The 21,801-nt window shown below is 34.5% G+C and overlaps 1 protein-coding gene across 4 annotated transcripts in view; it reads right to left on the bottom strand.

The window, feature by feature from the left end:
* Window positions 1-4,328: 4,328 nt before the first annotated feature.
* The window catches only part of CSNK1A1 (casein kinase 1 alpha 1), a 55,465-nt gene continuing 37,992 nt past the window's right edge, over window positions 4,329-21,801 (bottom strand). For 2 of the 4 annotated variants that reach the window (XM_027841771.1, XM_027841774.1), the window contains 4 exons: window positions 20,891-20,965; window positions 19,224-19,330; window positions 16,490-16,638; window positions 4,329-6,919 (listed from right to left, as the gene is read on the bottom strand). In XM_027841771.1, coding sequence (XP_027697572.1) covers window positions 6,912-6,919; window positions 16,490-16,638; window positions 19,224-19,330; window positions 20,891-20,965 — 339 coding nt within the window. In that variant the 3' untranslated portion in view covers window positions 4,329-6,911. Of the gene's footprint in view, window positions 6,920-16,484; window positions 16,639-19,223; window positions 19,331-20,890; window positions 20,966-21,801 lie in introns of those variants that run through there. The other 2 variants (XM_027841773.1, XM_027841772.1) reach the window with 2 other exon arrangements.

The following is a 21,801-nucleotide window of genomic DNA, read 5'->3' as shown; positions in this document are numbered from 1 at the left end:
TGCTGAAACAAAGTACACTTGGTATACTTCGCTTTTGAATAACAGGCACTTAACTCCAACAGTGACTGACTGAAGATTACCTTTATGAAATCTGTGAAGTTTGCATATAAATGGAAAATTGAAAAACTTGTTTATCTACAAGTTTTGTATGCATCACACACAATACAGTAACAAAATGTTTAAGGGCTATTTCCCCCTCAAAACAAGGCATTGGAAACCTATTCAATAGCTATCTCAATTATGTTCAAAGTAGAAGCCCAGGATTATTGCAGGGAAGGAGAGAGCAGAACTGGAACTTTCTCTGAGAAAACATCAACCCCAACAACTCTGGATACATTGAAACAAACCAGACATAAGCAAATGCCAACTTGGCCTAGTTGTTTTCCAAAGAAAAAACACATCTTAATATTTTGTGAGAGACCAAGTGCAGTGAAAATATGCCATTTAAAACCACTTTAGTAACAGCTTTGAATTCTCCAAATTTTTTCAAGAAACAAAATTTACTCCTCTTTGCCCTTAAGCCACGTTGAATTACATGAAAATCAAAAAATAGTCTAACAAGCACTAGACTAGGAATTAGCTCACAGAGTCATAACTTTCAGAAAAGTGAGCTCTCAATTAGCCCCAGTTCCCTTTGATCCAACTAGTTTACGCAGAATAGTGCAATCAATAAAGACTGGGAGGTGTAGTCCTGATGCTGGTTCAAATCCTGCTGCTTGCCAGCTATGTGACCTTCATTGGACAAGCTACTTAAAGCCTGTTGCATTATCTGTAAATTTAAACGGTTGGACTTCATGTCTTACTTGTAATTCATCTATGTTTCTGTTAACTTATCTAGCGGAGGACTCCTGTAAAGTTCCTTTGACACCTTTGTATTCCTCATACCTCAATCGAAGGCATTCTTGCTTTTCTACTCATCAAAAGCATCCAAAAAGCTTACGGGGGGGGGGGGGGGGGAAGAGGTGATAAATTTTAAGTTGAATTGACTGTGCTGCTGGAGATCATAAATACTTAAGATGAAAGTAATCTTTCGATCTTCTAAATCAAAACTCCTTACAGAGAAAGAACCTGAAGCCCACAGAGATAAAGTGACCCGCCTAAGGTCATAAAAGAAAGGAATCAGTAAAGCTATGATTCAAACTTAGATGATCTCAGATAATCCAATTTCACTGCTTTCTCTATCACAACTTTTTAAGGATAGCTGAATTTTATTTCAGGTGGCAAAAGCATAAAGCACTACTTTAGATCTAATTAAAAAAATCCCACAGGTTCTTCACTTTGGAATTGTGAATTAATGTGCTAACAGGGATTCTAGTTGTCAAGCAAGAAATAAAAGGACTGGGCTAAGGAGTGGTCAGCAAATTACAACAGAAAATCCTTTAGTTTCATTCTTTATTCTCTACAGTCGTGTTGCCTGTCTTAATATGACTTGAGGACAGATAGCTTGCCCACTTACTGATACCAAGCAAATCGTTATCTTTGAGCTTTTTTCCCCCCTTGTAATATTCCTGCATTGCCTCCCTCATAGGGATCCTGAGGCCAAGCAGCCCAAAAATGTAAGCTAAATCTTGGTAGCTGTTATCTCTGAGGTGGTAAGGAGCAAAAGCGAAAAACTGGAGATAGCTGATTGACAACTCCAACTTTAATGAACATTATCGGAACTAAGACATAAAACTAGGTACTTGTAGCATTAAAAAAGTACCTCGGCAGAGCCTAGATAAAGTATTTCTTCTACAGGATTACTCTGTTGACATATTTACATGAAATACAAAGTATTATGGCCCTCCCTGTTATAAACTATAATTATATCTAACCTAAGAGCCTTAAATAGCAAATTCATCAGTGTTTATTTAAAACCAAAATCTACTCGACTTTATTGTTTATGCTTAAAAATAAACATGGATTGCCATATTATTAAATTTTGCTTTCCCTGATAGAAAACTACTGTACACTTTTTAAAAAATATATTTACTGACTACTCAGCAAGTTCTTATTTGGCTCAGAACTATTTTAAATTATCAGGTATATGCACCCTAAGATTCAAGCCAAGACTTTAGCCCAATTGCAAATGACTGGCTCACCTAGAAAATGGCAAGTAGAACCCTAACTTGCTGAAAATTAAAGTCTACACTAGCATGTTTTCCAAATATTAAAGCTGTACATTTTTTTTTTTCTGAACTGCATAAAAAGCACATTTTAAAACTTTGGTTTTTTTCTATGCTCTTAGGCAAGCCCCACCTATATATACATAATCTAGTTCTGACATCGTATCAGGTACAAAACTTTGCACTAGTTGAAGCTATTAACAGTACACTTCAAAGCAAGGCTTTTATACTTAGATCTGAAGGTGGCAGGTTTGAAGAAAAAAATATACACTTTAATTGCCCTCCTCCAATAATGAATCCAAGCTTCTGTTATAAGAGTACATGGAAGCACCTAAAATTTCACTGCAAATTATAAACTAAACGGAGCAATAGTACAGTGAGTAGCAATTTATTAAATTTTTAGACTTTAAAAAAGGACATAGTAAAAATGAAATCATAAAATAACTTTATATTTCTTTTCCTTTAATTCCTCCTTAAATTTTAAAGAATATATTTTCACATGAGGCAGCTTGGTATAGTGAAGAGCTGGCCTCTAAGTCATCTAAGTAGGTTCAAGTCCCACCTCTGACATACCCTGAGCAAACCTGGTACAATCACTTCACTTGACCGCATTACTTAAGAGGTGACTGTCATAATCAAAGGGAAGTAGCTCCACATTGGAAGTTTCTCATACCAATGAAATCTTATGGTCTTTTTACCTGTGCATTCATACCTCCTTTGTAAAATAGTATAGTCTTAATTCCACACAATCAAAGAAAGCACTCATGTCCTACTCTTTAAAATCAAATTAGATACCCCTACACTTTAGAAGTGCTTGTAACTAGCTCTTTATCAAGTTCTACTGCCTACTTTATCCCAGATACTAATTTTTAGATTTATAGATTTATATGATCCAAGCAGACATACAAGGGATGGCAACAGAGCAAATGCAAAATAAACTAGGGGAACTGACTTGGCTTACTGTGAATTCTTAAAGGGAAATTCAAATATTACTTTGTTTCAAAGATTTAAGGAAAAGTTTTCTATTTTAAACTGGCAGTTGATAAACTGGTCATTACAGTCATTTAAAATACATAAATAAATAGACGTGTCAGACTTTTGCTCCGAGGTATTCCTGCCTCCCACACTTAGTCTAAAATAGAAAATGCTGCACAACAATAAAGTATTGAAACTTCTGGCAAAAAATAACATTAATAACATTAATTAAGCATTAGCAAGTTAAAACACAACCATACTAAACTGTGTATCTTTGCTAGCTCCATAAAAGACATAACCTGCCTAACTGGTTCCAGAACACTTCTCTCCCCACCACAAAAACAAAACAAAACCAAAAAAAAACCCCAGAAAGCATGGGGCTATTTCATAGGAATTATGTTTAGGCACACAAAAAATATGGTGGCAAGAATGCTATGGGAGCTTATGGGGAACACAAATATTATTTTAGATTATTTTTAAACATGTGAGTGATGATCAGAAAATCAGTATATTGGAGCTACACTTCAATGAAAAGCAATATGATGAGGTGGCGTGAGGAAGGGTATGACTACCTGTACAGGCACAGTAACAATTTCATTTCACTGGCAATCATGAAACTTAGACAACTTTATAAAGTTCAATATAACTCTAAAAAGCTCAATCTCAAGGCACATGACTAATCCACAGATTTATGACTGAATAAACTCCTGCCACTTGCAGCACAAAAAAAGATGCTAAAAATCTTTGTGTTCCAGTTAACAGAAAAGAGTATATTAATTTGCCATATGGTAACCTAAATTAAAATTACCTTTCATTTAATTATACATATAAATGTTTAGTTTGGAAAATGTACAAGCAAACTGGGTAATTCAAATCAGAACCAGTTATTTAAGAAACTCAGGGCACCGCAACTTGCGAACCAGTTATCAAATGCCCTAGTGAACTTAGTTGTGTAAGCTTCTTTCAAACGTTAAGATCATGAAGCAGGTTCCAGTTTCCTTGCCTCCTTGAGGTTCACTCTGTTAATATGAGCAACAATTTAAACAAACCCCTTTTATTACAAGAAATTTGCATTTAAGAATTCTGGGGGAATAGACTATTGACTAGAGCTTTGTTACAATGGGACAGTATAACTAATGTCAGTATGGCAGGGACAATAATAACAGAACCTCAACTTTTAAAAACTTACTGGTGGTAAATTCACAGTTAAAAACAACCCCTTTAAAAAGGCATTTGTAGGCCATAAGATCATATCCACAATAATATGGGGAAGAGATAACCAGACTCTCCCTCCACTTTTATTTCCTTGTTATTTTTTCCCAAACAGAGACATTCAAACAATAGTTAGAATGGCCATCTCCCAACATTTTTTTAAACAGCACCTCCAATGGGTGAACAAAGAAGGAATAACCTAGAGTTCAGCTGAGTGAACCACTGTGGAGTCATAAGTGGTCAGGTTGTCCAATTTCAGTGTCTTGTCTTCAACTTGTACCATCATTTTAGTGGAAAAGCGTAATTTATATTTTGTTCAAACGAGATTCCTCTCCAGTCAGGATTTGTTAGTGCATTCACTGAATTTCAAATTCTTCTTTTGTCAAACTGTGAAGAAAAGGAATGCTAGCTAGAAGATGAATGGGATTCCAGCTCCAGCTGCAGATGGAATGACAATACACTCAGGACAAATACCTACATTTTGATTTACAAAGCTAAACAGTCTTAAATCTGTAACTTAATTACAAACGGACTACACCACAACCTTTTCAAATGGCAAAAATACAAAAAGGTTTAAGTGTTACAAAAATATTTCAGAAAAAGTGCATAGTCTAAGTGCATAGTAAATGAAAGCACTGGAAAATATTTGCCAGAGGAAGCTCAACTTGGTAAAACCTTTAACCAAGCTAAACTTTTTTCTTTTTCTTTTTACACAAATCATACTTAAAAATAGCTTTACGAGAGTGATTTCTAGCTAAAGTACCAAAGAAAGGGTTTATTAATAAAGCAACTAACACTATAACAAGCTAGAAAGGCTAGGAGAAAAAAAAAAAGGATTCATTACAATAAGCTGACTACCTCCAAGAGCTTATTTATTAAGATGCTTGCAGTATTGAAGTTCTGATATATATATATATATATATATATACCTTAATGGCTGAATATGGCAATCATGAAATTATTGCTAAGGCAGTTTTCAAATTAAAAAACAAACAAACAAAACTAAGCTGGAATTAAAGGGCACAAAACTAAACCTTAACGTGTGTAAATTTACAGTCTTAACAAAGTTAATGTACAAAACACCACATTTACACATAGGCATCTGGTAGCATTTTCAGACAATGTTTTTTTTTTTTTTAATTTATTCTGACATGCTATAAATGAATAAATTACACTGTTTAAAGGATAACCAGCAATCATAGTATTTTCCCCCCGCTGGGTCAGAGATAAAGAGAAAAAGAAAACAAGCAAATAAGCTGGAAAAAGCTCTCACACCGGCTGCCTTGGAGGACTTGGGACAGTAATCATGAGAACACCACAGTGTGAGGCAATCTAAGAACAAGAAACAATCTGGTCATAGCCACTTCATAAGAATTTGAAAGAAAATCCCCTTCGTTTGCAAAACCATTTAACTCTTCCACTCTTATTTTCAAAGGGAACAACACAAATCAGTCCAGCTGTTTAGTCAATGGCAACACTGGAGCTACCAACACCAGTCCTGCAGTTGCACTACTAGGCATTGATGCAAGAACTTAAAAAAAAAAATCAAGAATGCCTTCTCCCTTGAGGGAAAAAAAATACAAAATTTATTTTTAAAAAAAAAGAGGTACAACACTAAATCTAAAATGGTTTGCAAAGGAATATGACTTATTTAACAATGGCCATCAAGTAGTCTATTAAAAAAACTGGGGAGATATTGATTCTATCAATGAATTAGCAAGGCATTTCTTTTAAAAAAAAAAAAAAACTTTTTTTTTACAGAAACATTTTTTAGTTTTTAATGAACTTGTAAACAAAAAAGCTCCCATTTCAAAATAAAAACAAAATCTCAGGTCATATAGATGTTTACAGTGATTACATTGATCTAAGCAACTTACATACAGATTTAGTTGTAAGATGTTAACTAAATTTCTGTGACGAATATGTTGTTTTTCTTTTTTATACCAAGAACATTACAGAGTTAATGCAGAGTCCTAAGGATAAATCTAGTAGTCACTAAGTTTTTCTCAAATCTTCACTTTTAGATGCTGTTAATTCTAGCACAGTAAGCAGGCAGTCTTTCATATGCTTAAAAACTGGAATCTTTGGTTGCTACCATGTCAGCTGACTTGCACACAGAAGCCAACAATTTTAAGAATGTGTAAGTTTACAACTTTCAAACCCTAGGAAGGGGAAAAAATCCTAAGAGTGCACAATTGTGAACATTTACAATTATCACAACTGCAGTTGAAAACTGTTCATGCCGTTTCTTCTGAAAAGAGATCTCAAAGCAGTGTAGTTCAAAATAAAAGGTATCAAAAAATTGGCATATGCACAATTTCTCCACCACTTGTGTGTCAACCATTTAGTTAACTTTTCCACTTGAAAAAATGCAATAGAAAACTGGACACCATGTTTCACTATCTCAGTTAATATTCACAATTACAGCGGCTATAACTCAGGATGCAGCATCACCAACGCTGACCAGAGCCAGTTTATACTGAAATTAAGTTCTTTACACCAAGTAAATGGTTGCCCACAACCACTGGTACGTGTACATATGAACTAAAATTTCTAGATTTGGGGAGTAACAAGTCCTGCTCTGATCATCTGCTGTGCTTCATCTGTTCCTCTTCATGTTTAGAAACCTGCCCAAAAGAGACAGAGAAAAGAGAAAGAAGAGTTAATTCAAACTGAAAAAGAGAAACTATATCCAGGAGAACTGAGCCAAGCTAAGAATTCTCAGAGAAATGGAGTCTCTCCCGTTAGCCTTTGGATCTATATTCTGAAAGTCAGGAATGTCCTTTCCTAATTGAAGGGCTGTTTTCTCATTTGAATATTGAATGTTGTGGCTTTACAGCCAGGCAAATCTACTTTAAAGTTACTCATATGTCAAAACACAACCATCTGGTAGTGGCCAATTCAAAGGGATATTTGATTAGAGTTAGCCTAAGTTGTGGATTGCTTTAACAGCTGTAAATTAGCTAATGTTCATCAAACTGGAATAAATAAGCTTTAATAAGCAATAAGCAAAAAAACCTCATTATTTGTAATTTCTGTTTTTATTCCACTCAATTTGGCCCAGGAGAGCTGATCAAGAAAATTTGGGTTGCATCCTTGAAGACTGCTGGATAACATACGTCTTCCAAAATGTCACTGTTTTTCTACTAAAATCTACTAAATCCTCAATCCTTTAGTTTCAAAAACTGATGTTGCTTAAATTTAGCTAGTTATCCATAGAATTTCCCCACTCTTACAATGACTAAAGTACCAGATTTATGTCTATTATGTCTCTGTATTTTCATTCAATATTTAACAAAACTCTTTCTAGCTCTAGTAGCCAAGCCATATAAATGAGCTTACTGTCACTGTAAGCTGCAGTTACTTTTTCATCAGCAACTGATACCTGTCTTACCTCAATTAAAATGTTATATACTTTCACTGTTAAGATTCCTTTTTTTATAGATGTCAAATTAAGATTCCACTTTAGAGGCATTATTCAACTATTTTGGTGAAAATACCTCACTTGCCCCTTAAAAGTAAACACCGAAAAAAGTTACTCTTTCTGACACCAGCATTCAAACCCTTCGAACGAGAATGAATATGGACAGCAATTTAAATTTCCTCCAGGAAACAATAAAACTAGAACTGGTAGGAAAGATAGAGGAATGAAACTCAGAAATGCCTCCTGTTGTTCAATGTGTACAACTCCACAGAATAAGCTATTACTTCCACCTAGCATGAAAAACACTCCTGCCCTTAACCCTTTCTTCACATTTGAAGTAAACCCTCTGCTTATTTATAACTGTTGTGCACAAACTCTACCTCTTCCATGAAGCCTTCTTCAGACTCTACAACACAATCAGATCTGATCCTTCATCCTCTACAGTCTAGTAATCTCTTATTACTTACACGGTAGACAAATCATATACTTCTACATGATATCTATTGAATAGCTATATAGCAAACTGCTACTTATCTTGAACTATCTTTTCAAAAGTTAATATGTTTCTCATAAGAAAGATTACTGCAGGAAGAAGTAGTATCTATTATACTATCTGATGAGTATGTATTGACTGGTACATTAAAAGGTTTGTTGTTTAAATGAAAAATTTACTTGGGATAATCTAGACATGTATTTTAAAGAAATAAAGCCTATAGATCAATTTCCAAATAAATTATACATTAAAAATGGCCATGCTCAATAACCTAATTTCCAAGAATTACACGTAACTCTTCAATTCAAGGTGAACCCAATTCTTTCATGGCCAACACCCAAACTGAAAGCTGATTAAATGGAAATGACAGGTTTTTTTTTTGTTTTTGTTTTTTTAACCATAAAACCTACAGTCATTCTTGAAAATTTGCTGTTATAACCTAAAAATAAATCCTTTATTTAAAAGGAGACTCATGAAAATGTGAAGAAATCCTTATAGTTATCATATAACCAGGATCTAACATTAAACTAGAAATTAGGCTTTAACTTCTTTTGCTGACAAAGAAATCAAATTTGCAATGTAATTAAAGGTTAAACTATTGGTCTATTTTTTTGAGAAGGGGAGGAACGAGGAAGAGGAAGGTCAGTTTTACTTCCCTTTTCTGAAAGCATACAAGCTAAAATTATACAAAGACTTCTGTTTCATTCAATCTAACCTATTTTGAAAATTATTCTGTGCCAACCAGACCACTTTCTTTAGAGATAAATGTTTAAGGAGGGGCAACTAGATCAGTGTTGTTGGAAGCGGTGGTAGTTAATTGCAGATTCAACTCTTCAAAAGGGTCAGAAGGATACTCTACCCAAGGATGATCATTCCTCTAGTAAATTATCCTAGGATTTCAGTGGAGCTCAATAAACATTTTTTGGGGGGAAGGGATAGGGGAAGAAAGGAGAACCAGTATGTATATCCACCATATATATAACATTTGGGCCTTGCATTTCATCTTCAAGCATTAAATACTCTCTTGAATTCTTTTTCCAGTTAGCATAATCCTTTATTCCTTGGCTTTTATCTTTCAGTCCAGATGAAGCCAAGAACCTCCTGGCTTCCAAAAGATAAAGGTCGCTTAAAGATGCCATCTTCACGGAAACTTCAGCTAAACTAAAGGCTAAATCCTTTTCCTCTTGGAAATAGTAAAACCAGAGCTTGAAGTTAAGGTGATAGTCGAGGTCAGTGGTATGCATCTGGCTATTTCTCTACTTTGAAGTTTCTCCCAAACCTGTAAATATTAAAAAGAAAAAAAAAATTGTCAAGTTTTACATAAGTCAGTAGAACCCATAAATTTAAATATATATATTATCCCATGTATGTACAATATTTGCTGATGTTCCTATATTATAAATTTCCACATTTCCCACTTAGATCAAATTAGAACAATGACCAAAAATTAATGTCAACTGATCCTTATTTATCTAGTATAGGCATCAAGAAGGTCTTACATAAGCCTTAAGAGTTTAGGATCCCAATGATGAAAGAAAAACTAGCAACACCTTAAAAACACAAATGGGGAGTTTTCCACTCTTCATTATTATACTTTATTTTGGACAGTTTTTAATAGCTCAAAATTTAATTAAATCAAACTATGAATATTCTAGAACCTGAACTATAAGATAGCAGCATACAAAATGGAATTAATAACAGAAATGCTGCCTTCCCACAGAAACTTTAAAAAATAGCCAGTAGGTGGGAAGAGATAAAGGAAACAACCTTATTCTTATCTTTACAGAAAGGACAAGTAAAGATTAAACACAGCAGGCACAACATTTATTTCACTTAGCTCAAAGATGACCACAATAAAGCTCAAAGAACTTAAATGCTTTCAAAGCTTTACTATAACAAAGGTCACCATTTCAGAGAGATTTGTGAAGTTGTTTTATTTGAAAGTAATACCTGTTATACTGACTCCTCTTCCCAATTGGAAGACACTCTGCTTATAGATCGTTGGACTGATTCCTCTCCCAATTGGAAGCTATTCCACATCATCGCTGCGTTACAGCAACATCGTACTCCAGTTAGCTATTCACAAGGCCTTCTCACTTGTTATAGAGCTACTCAGAAATATATCAATGCCAAGAGTATGAAAGATTCAGTGAGTTTTTGGAAAAGATGGAGTTCAAATCACAATAGATTCTCTGACATTTATCTTCTTTCTTGTTAGTTTATTTTTAGATCTTTACAATCCAACGTTGTTGTTCAGTTTTTCTAGATTCCAGTAGACAGTCACAGTTCTTCTGGCATCTCAATAGATTCAACACATTTTTTTCCTGAGTAGATTAGCATTTCCAGACACGGTTCATGATCTTCGCCTGTGATTTGCACTATTCTGCTGAGTAACCAGACATGTTCCTAGCAGTAACTGGTGAAGTCAGAAAAAGTCACGCTAGACAAAAACTGAAGCTGAAGTCCGATAAACATTGGAGGGTAAGAAAAGAAACTGGTAAGGTAGGCATGATGAAATAGTATCACTCCATTTGTTTTGAATGCCAACATTCTACCAAAGCAGAGAAAAATCATCTCAAGTCAACAAACTATATTACATACTGGCTTTGCTATCTAGACTATAACAGTATTTAGCACAAATGCTAAACATATTTAAACGTTAGACTGGAAAGTCTGGGAGATAACAAACATACTTCCTACATATACTGCTTTTTTTTTGGTGAGGCAATCAGTGTTAAGTGATTTGCCTAGGGTCAACAGAGCTATTAAGTATCATCTGTCTGAGGCTGGATTTGAACTCAAGCCCTCCTGACTCCAGGGTTCGTGCTCTATCTACTGCGCCACCTAGCTTACCCACCGCCCCATGTATAATTTTTTCCACACTTGCAACATTACTTAAAACATATTTTGCCTTTTCTATCAAAAGATGCTGGTGGTATTATTTTTATGATACAAATGCAGACTTATCAAATGAACATCCTTCATGCTTCTTTCTAGAATCCAGCTGAAATGTACCGTAACAAGCCATCTACTTGAACATTTCAACCACCACAAGGGATTTCCTTTATCATCACAACCTGTGACAACACTTCGCTTCCTGAAGCACATTCCATTTTTAACAGCTCTAATTTATCTTTTAAGTTCTCCCTTATAATTTATGCCTGAAATCTGTTTCCCTTTAACTTCTATCTATAGATTAATTTCTGTTCTCTGGAACAAAAACAGTCTACTTTCTCCTTCATATGACAATTCTTCACACACTTCAAGTTACATTCATTCTTTCTATTCTCTTACTCACACTTTCAGCCCAAACATCTCCAAATTCCTTCAAAATGATATAGCCAAATGATATATCAAATGATACAGCCAAAAGACCTATAGGCATCCTGGCTACCCTCCTGTGGGCATATCTTGTCTAAGTCCCTCTTGGAAAAAAAAAAAATACTGCAGCATCAGGCTGATCAAAAGAGAACACAGTAAAAAACTGTCACCTCGCTAAATTCTGAACACAAACTTCTATTAATTCAGTTGAAAAGTGTATTCTCATTTTTGGTAGTTACACTGCACTAAACCTACAGAAAACACAAACTCTAAATTCAATTTCATATTAATGGCTTTTAAGCGAAGTTTCTCTATCCTGTATCTATATGATGGATTTTTAACCTAAATTTCAAGCTTACATTTACACCTATTAAATTTCATGTTGCTAGTTTCCACCCATCATTCAAGCCTGTTGAGATATTTTTGAATCCAGACTCTGTCATCCAGCATATTACCTGTTCCTTCTAGATTTTAAACTACAAACATAAAGAGTGTGTTTCATCAATGTCTTCATCCAAGTTGTTGATAAAAATGTTGAACAGGGAGTCCTACCTGTGACATGCATAAAAATACAGGGTATCCCAAAAACTTTTAAGTTTTGGTAGACTTCTGGAACACCCTGTCTGCATGTCTTTCTTAATGCCACAGGTATCTAATTTGCTAACTTTATAGGTTCTACTCAGGTTTTCTTTCCAAAAATTAGTATTAAGTGCTCTTGATAACACTACCTTATATATTTATTTAGGCACTCATTAAAAGTTAATGTCCATCAAAATTAATGTTAAATCCTCATACAGCTCTTATAAATCAAAAACCCTTGTAGACAGAAATGCTTTTTGATTGGCAAAATCAAAACAGCATATGCAAACATAAAGACAAAACCTCTATTTGTTTCTAATGTATTTACTCCCCAAATTTCCCTCTTCCAGTTTCTAAGGTGGAAATGAATTGTTCGGGGCCTTAGAATTGAGTGAAGTTTTATCTGGTACCACCCTTGGTAAACTTCATTACTTCTCAGAGTTACACCCTTATTTACTCAGGTTAACTGTAACTGATGTCCCAAATTTTTCCCTTCCTTTATTAAACTCAAGTTCTCAAAAAATAATTCACTGCTAATTAAGTAGATGTGCAAAAAGAGAAAAATATACTCGTATGTAACTGACTAAAAAATGTGTTTCTATTTCTTCAGTGTCTTTATTGAGGTAGGGCTCATAGGCAGTTTCATTTCACTATTTAGACCCAGTATTAAGACTATGACAACCCAGCACTACTGTCTTAGGGAAGAAGCAAAGATTTGTTTGGTGCTTGAGTTTTATAGGATCCAAACAAAAGAAAAGAAATATTGGTTACTTAACCTTTAGAGATCAATTTTGAAGACTGATAGGTTTTGTAAAAGCACAACTTAACTTTCTGAAAAGTCCAGCAAAGTTCAGTAGCTAGGAAACAAATAATATTCACTTCATAAAAGCCAGTACTGCAAAAACAGTCTAGGGCTTTGCATTTTCTTTAGCAATATTGCATTAGTTTTGATTTAAAACAATTCAACTTCATTTAGAGAATGTGAAACAAAGAATTTTGAAACCAACTAAAAATATTATGAACTGCCAAACAGAGATAAGGAACTAATTCCCCCAAATTACAAAGTCTTAAAAATTCTGGGAAAATATTGTATCTAATAGTATCTGTCATTTCCTGGTACTCCAAATTCTCTGACTAACAATAAAGGCAAAAGGTCTTGTAATGCCAATGAAAAGATTTCCCTAGTTGTCAAACCACAGAAACTACAACATGTCAGCACCTGACATGCAAGGGATCTCAAGTAACAGCTGTTGGTCACGTAGGATGTGGGGGCATTTGATCACAAGCAATATTTTACATAAGGGCCAAATATGTTCCCCCTGGACTGAGTTCTCTTTGAAATGACAGTCAATGAAATGTGAGCTCTTTCAGTTTAAAAAGATACAAAATCTCTTACTTTATAAACAAATCTTTATGGATACCTTTTTTGTTAAGATGAAGGAATACATTATTTGTCAGAAAACTAGCACATTAATATTATAATTGTTTTGGAAAAATGAAAGTGTTTATAAGAAAAATCCCTATTACATAGAAATTTTCAAAATAATTTTAATAATATTTTTACAAGAAAACATGAATTCAATATGCCCAGAATCTTTTCTGTGAGATTTGGAAATAAAAGGTCTTACTTCTGCTTATTAATGGTTAAGAAACTCATACTGTATTTAACATAGAAAAGACATGAGACTTATAACCTGAAAAGGTAAAACTGGACCAATTCCCTAACAGTTAAGAGCTGTCCAAAAGTGGAGTGGACTTGGCATTAAAGTTCCCTGTCACTAGAAGAGCAGTGGTGTAACACTGCTTACTTAACCAGGAGTATTTCAGGAGACTCAACCTTTAAGTAGTATTGTACCAGGTGATCTCTACAATAATAAAATCTCTAGCTTTCAAAACTAATGCTTTACTAATTCTTTCTGAAAGTTACCTAATGCCTGAATTAAAATGCTCTAGGTTAACTGATACTGCAATCTAATTTGGAGTGTGTCCAGTTTCCAAAATGGATCTTAGCTAGCTTTTGAAAAACTTTTTCAATTTATTTCAGTAACAAATTATTTCATTTGTAAGGAAAATTACACCAGAGCTGCCCACCCTAATAATGAGTCATGACTTATGGACATCAGTTATTTCCTTCAATAGCACTGGTACAATTAATATTAATCTAATAACTGGCATGCATAAGAGGAACAACAAGCCCTAAATGAAATCTATTACCAGGGCACTGGTCAATCAGGCAATACTTGCCACTCTTTCCATTTAAATCAAGTCATTAATTATTTCTTCAAACCTGCATTGCTAACTCTATTCGTAGACACAAGTACAGAAGAGAAATGCATCAACTTCAATAATTCCAAATAAGAAAGGAACCTCAGAGGTCATCTAGTACAACCTCCAGTAAATCCAAGAATCACAGCCCTATACAACATCCATTGACAGTCTGTTCATGCAGTTCGAGTGATAGAAAACTCAAAAGTTCAGAAGACAAGGCATTCTAATTTTTAAGCAGAATTACTGGAGCTATCCAGAATGAAGTCTCGTATTTCTGTCACATGACAGTCCTTCAGGTATTTGAAGGCGAATGCTCCCTCTGTTCTATCTTTTCTTGGCTAAAATGTCCTTAGTTCCTTCAATTAATCCTGATGCCTCTCCTCTGGTCACTGTCCAACTACAAATTAAAAATAAATCCTACTCTGAATTTTAAAGGGTAATTATTAATATTAAGAAACAAAGTGATGGTCATTGGGTTAAATATTAACTTTCCTGAGAAACAATTCTGGTCATATGCAAAACTCTACCCAGAGTTGATTCATCCAGCTTCCACAGCTTCAATCCATACTTGGCACCTCCTTTCTTTTTCTCAGAAACCTATTTTTGGTCCCATTAAGTAACGTGTTGGTTTAACTCTGGATTTCCAATTGAATTTTCTATTACCTACAAAACCCAAATTCAGCAGTCATTTTTTATGCCACAGAAAGACCCTCTCAAATCTAGCTCAGGGTCAAAACAAATTCTCCTTTGTATGCTGCTTACATTTTGCTCTCCTTTGTTTTTAATTGTGGCTTGAACCCTGGTTTATTCTCCCTCACTTTTTTTCTTTGATAACTTCATTATGAGTTTATTATGTACATCGAAGATTAGCTGCTAAGATGAGGATGACATCAGTAAATTATGACTTCTGAAACTAACTTAGAATTAAAATCTCTTATTCTTTGATTTGAAAGTTGGTTATTATAAAAAGTTTTAATCAGACTACAGACCAAGGGCAAACTGAAGACTATATTCAAACTAGATCATTCATACAACAATGAAGACATCACCGAAAAAAAAAAAAAAAATCAAATCCCATCACCATTTCCAGGACTGTCAAGCAAAATTTCCAGTAAGCCCCCAAGAAAAAAGAATGCATAAAGGAAGTGGGGTCTCAAGGCAGTTGACATAATGACTGCAAATTGCCATAAACCCTCCACTCCCTGAAAATAAAGGAGTTAGGTAAAGAGAAGAAGATACCAGTAATGCAGTAGCCCCTGCCCCATGAAAATAGGCACCTTCAAGTTGCAAGCTCTTAATATAAAGAAAATGCATGATGAACCTCTAAATAACCCAAGTACTTGAAAATTTTCTTTGAAATTCTTAAGCTGAAATCCCTCAAACATATGTAATTAAGAAAATAAAATAACTGATATAGATATGTATAAGTAAAGATACATTCAATTCCTCCATTATTTAAATATCTAATTCAGCAAAATTCTTTGCAACTAAGAGGTATACTCCTGAGTATAAGCATTCATAGTAATGCCACCTTTTCACCTAGTGAAAGAAAATCATACCCACAATTTTTCACATTTACTGCCAAATTATCATGCAGAGAAAAAAATCTTAACACTGTTAGTTTGAAAATACCATGGCTAATCAAATCCATTCCTAAAAGGGGGGGAAAAAATCAACAAGTGTTAGGTCTAGGATTTTGGATTGAATAATTTATTAATCACATTCCCAACACCAAGTCATGGTTCTTGCTTGGAAGAGGGGTTAATGCATGACTAAAAAAGATGGCAGTTGTTAAAAATGACCCAACATCCCAAGAGAAATGATATAAATATACACACATATATATGAAAATATATATACATATATATATATGAACACATATACACACATATATATACATATATATATATATATATATGAACAAGGACATTTTGGGTTTAAAGTTAGTAGTCAAATTTTCCAAGGACGTCTGATTTTTTAAAATCAAGAGCCAAATGTGTGTGTGTATTTTAAACCACCTCCTTGATCTAACACTGTTATAAATTACTGACTGACCCAAATTGTGTGTTCAAATTTTTTCCCTGTAACGTCACTTGGTTCTTGGCTACTAACCTTTCATGTTACTCTTGGTTTTGTCAGTTTGCTTGCCTGTGGGGGTTTGGGCCTGCTGACCCTGCCCACTGGAAGAGGCTGCCTGCTGGGCTGCTTTCTGCTTTAACATTGTCCAATCAAAAGTGTAGTCATACTGGTGGTTCAGAGTCCTAGGGGGGAAAAATAATTTCCTTTATACCAATACTTGGTAACTGTTACACTCAAATACCAAGGACAGACAATTCATATAACAATCTATGTGTTCTTAAGGGCTGATAAAATTTATGTTATACACCTCCATATAGAGAACTGATGGTCTCAGAAAGCATACTGAAGCATATTTTTTTCCTTTTTTCCCCTTGCCTTCCCTCTTCCCAACATGGCTAATTCAAAAATATGACTAGCATGACTTCTTAGGTAAAATAAGAATCATATTTCTTGCCTCCTCAGTGGGTGGGGGAGTGATGAATGGAGGGAGAAAAGTAGAAACTGAAAATAAAAATAAAATGAAATAATTTTTGAATGAAATAAAAATAAAATTCATCTTGACAACCTATAAATTAGTTCAAAACTAGTCTGGTAATCTCATCCTCTCATCCTCTCTATAGGATAGGTGGTGGCAAAGTACTCTTACAAGTGTTTTATTGTGAAAGTCTTGCAAAAGTTCAGATATGAACTTTCCTTATTTCTTTCCTCCAAAAAAAACCCCCTCAAATACCAAAACCCCCAAACCGTTATTTGTGAATGTGTATATAAATGCAGATAAATGTGTATATGTATATACTTATAAGTATACACATACACACACCAGTGCAGGATCAAAGCTGATAACAATATATAATATCCCAGTAACTCCAAATGAAATGTCATTTAATGCTGAAATATTGAGGGGTGGGAGGAAACAGTGACTACAGTAGCAGTTAAAAAATAACATCTCAAAATGAGCACTTTCAACTACAAGGCTGATAAATTAAAAAGATCTGGCTTTAAAAAAAGCAAAGGAGCAATAATAGCTGGCATTTGTATAGCACTTTATAATTTTTCAAGTGCTTAATATATCCTTTGTAATTAGAAGAAACCTGTGAATGAGGTAGTTACTGCAGGTATTTAAACCTAATTTACTGATGAGTAAAAGGAGGCTTTTAAGCAATTTTAATTTGTCACAAAGCTAGTGAATTGCAGAGTAGGACTTCTTAAACTCAGCTAGTAATTCTAAATGCAGTGATTACACCACAGCTGTATCCCACAAACTGGGATTATAAATTATATTTATAGAACAAGAAGCCTATGAGGAAAAGATCTGTATTGCCTAGGGATACATCAGCATGGATTTAGAGGTTTATCAGAGAAACAAGCAATGTCAGCCACGAGAACATTTCTCTTTGATTGAAAGACAATCTGGCCATCACTGGCACCTTATTCCTATACCTTAAGACATTAAAATAGAGCAATAAAAAAAAGTTTGGTGTGTACAGAAAACCACTCCAAATATCTGTCCATGGTATATTTATATAACCTTCAAACATTAAAAAACAAAAATAAAAAAACCATAGGTCAAACCTCAAAACCCAAACTCATGCTGCGATAAAGCCAAGCCTTACCACCTAAGCCTAAATTCTGTCATGAAATAGATCTCATAGATGATCACTCACATGCCTATGGTCCTGCTTTGTCAAGTTAGTTAGGTGCTTGCATGGGAGTGGACATGCACGCACTCACGCGTGCCTGCACACACACCTATCTTCATTTCAAGATGGGAAATCAAGTGGCATGATAAAATGTATAAAGGAAGGAGTAGTGAGAACATGGTTATAATCAATGCTTGGCTCAAATATAGACCTAAAGACTATGGGGAAATCCCTGAGAGAGGGAAGAAAAATGGCAAGGCATGCAGTTCCAACATTCGGGTTACTTTAGCTCCATGAATAGTTTGTCTTTGCGAGCACAGTCCATCTGTTGCAAATTTGTAGCTTATTTATACCAACAAGTCTCACAGCCTTGACAAAGAGTAGAAAAAGCAAATAAAATCTAAGTAAACATCTGGAAATCTTTAGTGTGGCCCTATAGTTGGTAATTTCGAATGCTCTTTTCTGGGCTCAGTAATCAACAGTAACAATAATAACAACAGCTAACATTTATATAGCACTTACTATGTGCCAGGTACTGTGCTAAGCACTTTATAATCACGGTAGCAGTAGGTCTTCCCTCTAACCTAACAAACGATGCTGGTAAACATCTTAATACACAAGTAGACTCAAAATTCAGTGCTCGCTTAAATAAAAAAGTCTGAACCCCCTCCCCAAAACTATACCCAAGTACTGAAAAAATGTTATTATCATTTGCAATTATTACATCAGTAAAAAGATAATTTGCCCAAAGTCAACAACTAGTAAATAGTCAGGATTATAAATCAAATTTCTGGTGTGCAAATCCTATGCACTACTGTTCTATGCTGCCTCTCAATTTCTTATGGAATTTATATTTTCTCAAAATGTTTCCCCTGAAACCTTGGGGAATCATCATTATCATCATTTAAATAGTTAGAGGTTTACAAAGGTCTTTACACTTGATCCTCATCATAACCTTCTAAGAGATCCACTACAGATGTTAACATACTCATTTTGTAGACAAATAAAGGCTTGGATAACTTTTAGCTCATTTTGCCACAGCACAGTGTAAGTAAAAGGAAAGGCTGCATTAATATCATGATGTCATTTGGGCAGGATGCTTTATCCTCAACAATTTCAAAACTGACCTGAAAAGAATACGAAATAGTTGCCTCAGATACATATAATCTGGTGCTTCTTCAAAGCGTAGTCCACGACAATAGTTTAGATACATGGCAAATTCTGCTGGAAACCCCTATAGGACCAAGAATGAAAACAAGTGAGTCAAAGAAACATACTGCATGCTTAACAGAAAACAAACATTTATATATGTAATTAACAATAACTAAGCAGGATACTATGTTTACTATTTCAAAAGGGTCTGAAAATTAAAAATTAACTACTCTAAAATTTGGTTTGCCTGCATTGTGTAACCAGTATAATGTTTCCTTATTCACTCCGTAATACTAATTTCTCAACAGCATTGATGTGGGAGCACGGGGGCCTGAAGGAATCAAAATTCCCATCCCCATGAGTAGTAACCACACTGCTAAAATGTAGTTATACACATAGTTTTAGGGCAAATTACCTATAAAGTAATGTTTCTTATTATCAAATATTATTTCACTTCTATCTTGGATTTTTTGAAAAGTGTTGTCTTTTAAGAATCTAAAAGAAATGGAATGCATAATTATAATTGTCCTTCCCAGCAGCACACTACCATACCACAAAGCACTCAAGTGCTTTTTAATGTTACAGGAGCCAAGTGAGATAGGAAATGGACATATAGCAGATACTTGTCCTCTGTCCTAATCTATTCTTACCTCTACCTTTCTGTCCAATTGTTTCTCTACTTCCAAAGTCTTCCCTTAATATTTTCCATTAAGAGAAAATTTCTAGATATTTAGAAACATACAACATGTGGTGTAAACCTTATCATCTGCCCTTCCCCCATCTTAGGAAAGGGAAAGTGCAGATATGCAAAATAATTTTATTTCTCTAGCACACCTTTAATTTTCAAAGTCAACTTGCTCATTTAGGAACCCTGCATATGCACAATACACCTCCAGAAATACATGCACACCACCAACATGTATTAGGTCTATGTCCCTAACAAAATATGAGTTCCTTTAAAGCATACAACATATCTTACATTCCCCTGAATTAAAGGTACACAGTAGTTACACAAAACTTAGTAGTATTTCAATCAACTTTTATATGATATACAAACTATTCAGCAATTCTATAAGCCTACTTTACACAATGTGTGATGATAAGATATTTAAGGAAGTTTTTTCTTTTCTAATCTCACTCCCGTTAAATAAAATGAGTTTAAATTCCTTCAAAAGTATGCAGAAATCAATAGCTTTTCTGTCTACTCCTATGCTTCTATTCTTTACTAAGTCTACCACTTCTTTCTTCTGATGATTCTACCTGCCAACATAAATACACTGGGTATCTTTTCTTTTTCTTAAGTTAAATTATACACTGCTTTGGAGAATTCTATCAGGAGAGCTTATGTCCTATACCTTTTTCTCAATGTCCATCTTTACCTTTTTAATATGGATTTTTCTCTACCAAAGTCTTTGCCCCTATCATACTAGGGATTAGTCTAAGCAGACTAAAATATGTTGGCATCATAGGTTATCTTATAAATCACTCACATATGGCCAATTCACTGAAAAGTCAATTATACTATGGCATTAGCATAAAGCAAATTCATAAAGTTAACTGACCACTCCGACAGGACATTCAAGTTTTAATGCCTATCATAAATTGCTTTTCTTTGATTGCTAATCAATTAAATGCATCTTACCTTACATAAAACTTCAACAGGAGTGGACATTTTCTTTTCACTAATCTTTTCATATTTTTGTTTCTTCGTTGCAGCCTATGGAACATGAGATACACAATATGATCACTAACAGATCATTCAAGGGGGCACAACTACAGGGAATTTTTAAAAAAGCAAATGGAGTAAATGCAAAGTTCAGAATATTTTAGCCTAATTTCCTATATTTTGTTTTAAAACTTATATCAATCCTGAGTTCTCAAAAGAGTACATTAAAAGGACTCTACTCTGGTTGGTCATATAAGCTGCAAGTTTTCAGGAATGCACTTGTGCCTGTTATCCAGGCAAAGTCTAGAGGGGGTCATTAACAGAGTTGTAAGCCACAGCTATTCATTAAGTTCGACAAGTTGTGAAGAGGAAGAGAAGGGGATGTCTGCCTGGCCCAGTCAGAAGAATTACCCACAAAGATCTTTTAATATAAATATATTAATGACACAGCAAACCGTACAGTTGAGTTTCCCATGGGGAAATCTCATGTGTTAGCAGTCCCTGTGCAAAAGATGAACCCCATTCCACGGGAAAACAATCTTCCTGACCGCGGTAACTTCCTTCTCTCCCCTACCAGATTAAATATGAGACAAAGGGAGACATAGTGCATAGAGAGCTGGCAAAACTTGGGATTGAGTCCTGTTCCCAACAGATATTGGCTATTTGATTCTTGGCAAATCCCTCAACTCCTCAATATCCCATGAACTCTCTAAGCCAGTAAAGTTAGAAAAGAAGTGACAATACACATTAGTAGAAGGTGCTTCCTCACTTTTTTCACACACCTGTGAAATCACAAGTTTTTATAGATATATCTCCAAAAACAACAAAACTATCCCAATCCAGTGTAATTTAACATTGTTTAATTTTTTTCTTACAAAGCAAAATAC

This window comes from Vombatus ursinus, unplaced genomic scaffold, assembly GCF_900497805.2.
Source record: "Vombatus ursinus unplaced genomic scaffold, bare-nosed wombat genome assembly UNPS02014863.1, whole genome shotgun sequence".
NCBI lineage: Eukaryota > Metazoa > Chordata > Mammalia > Diprotodontia > Vombatidae > Vombatus > Vombatus ursinus.
This window is presented reverse-complemented; position numbering and strand designations above follow the sequence as displayed.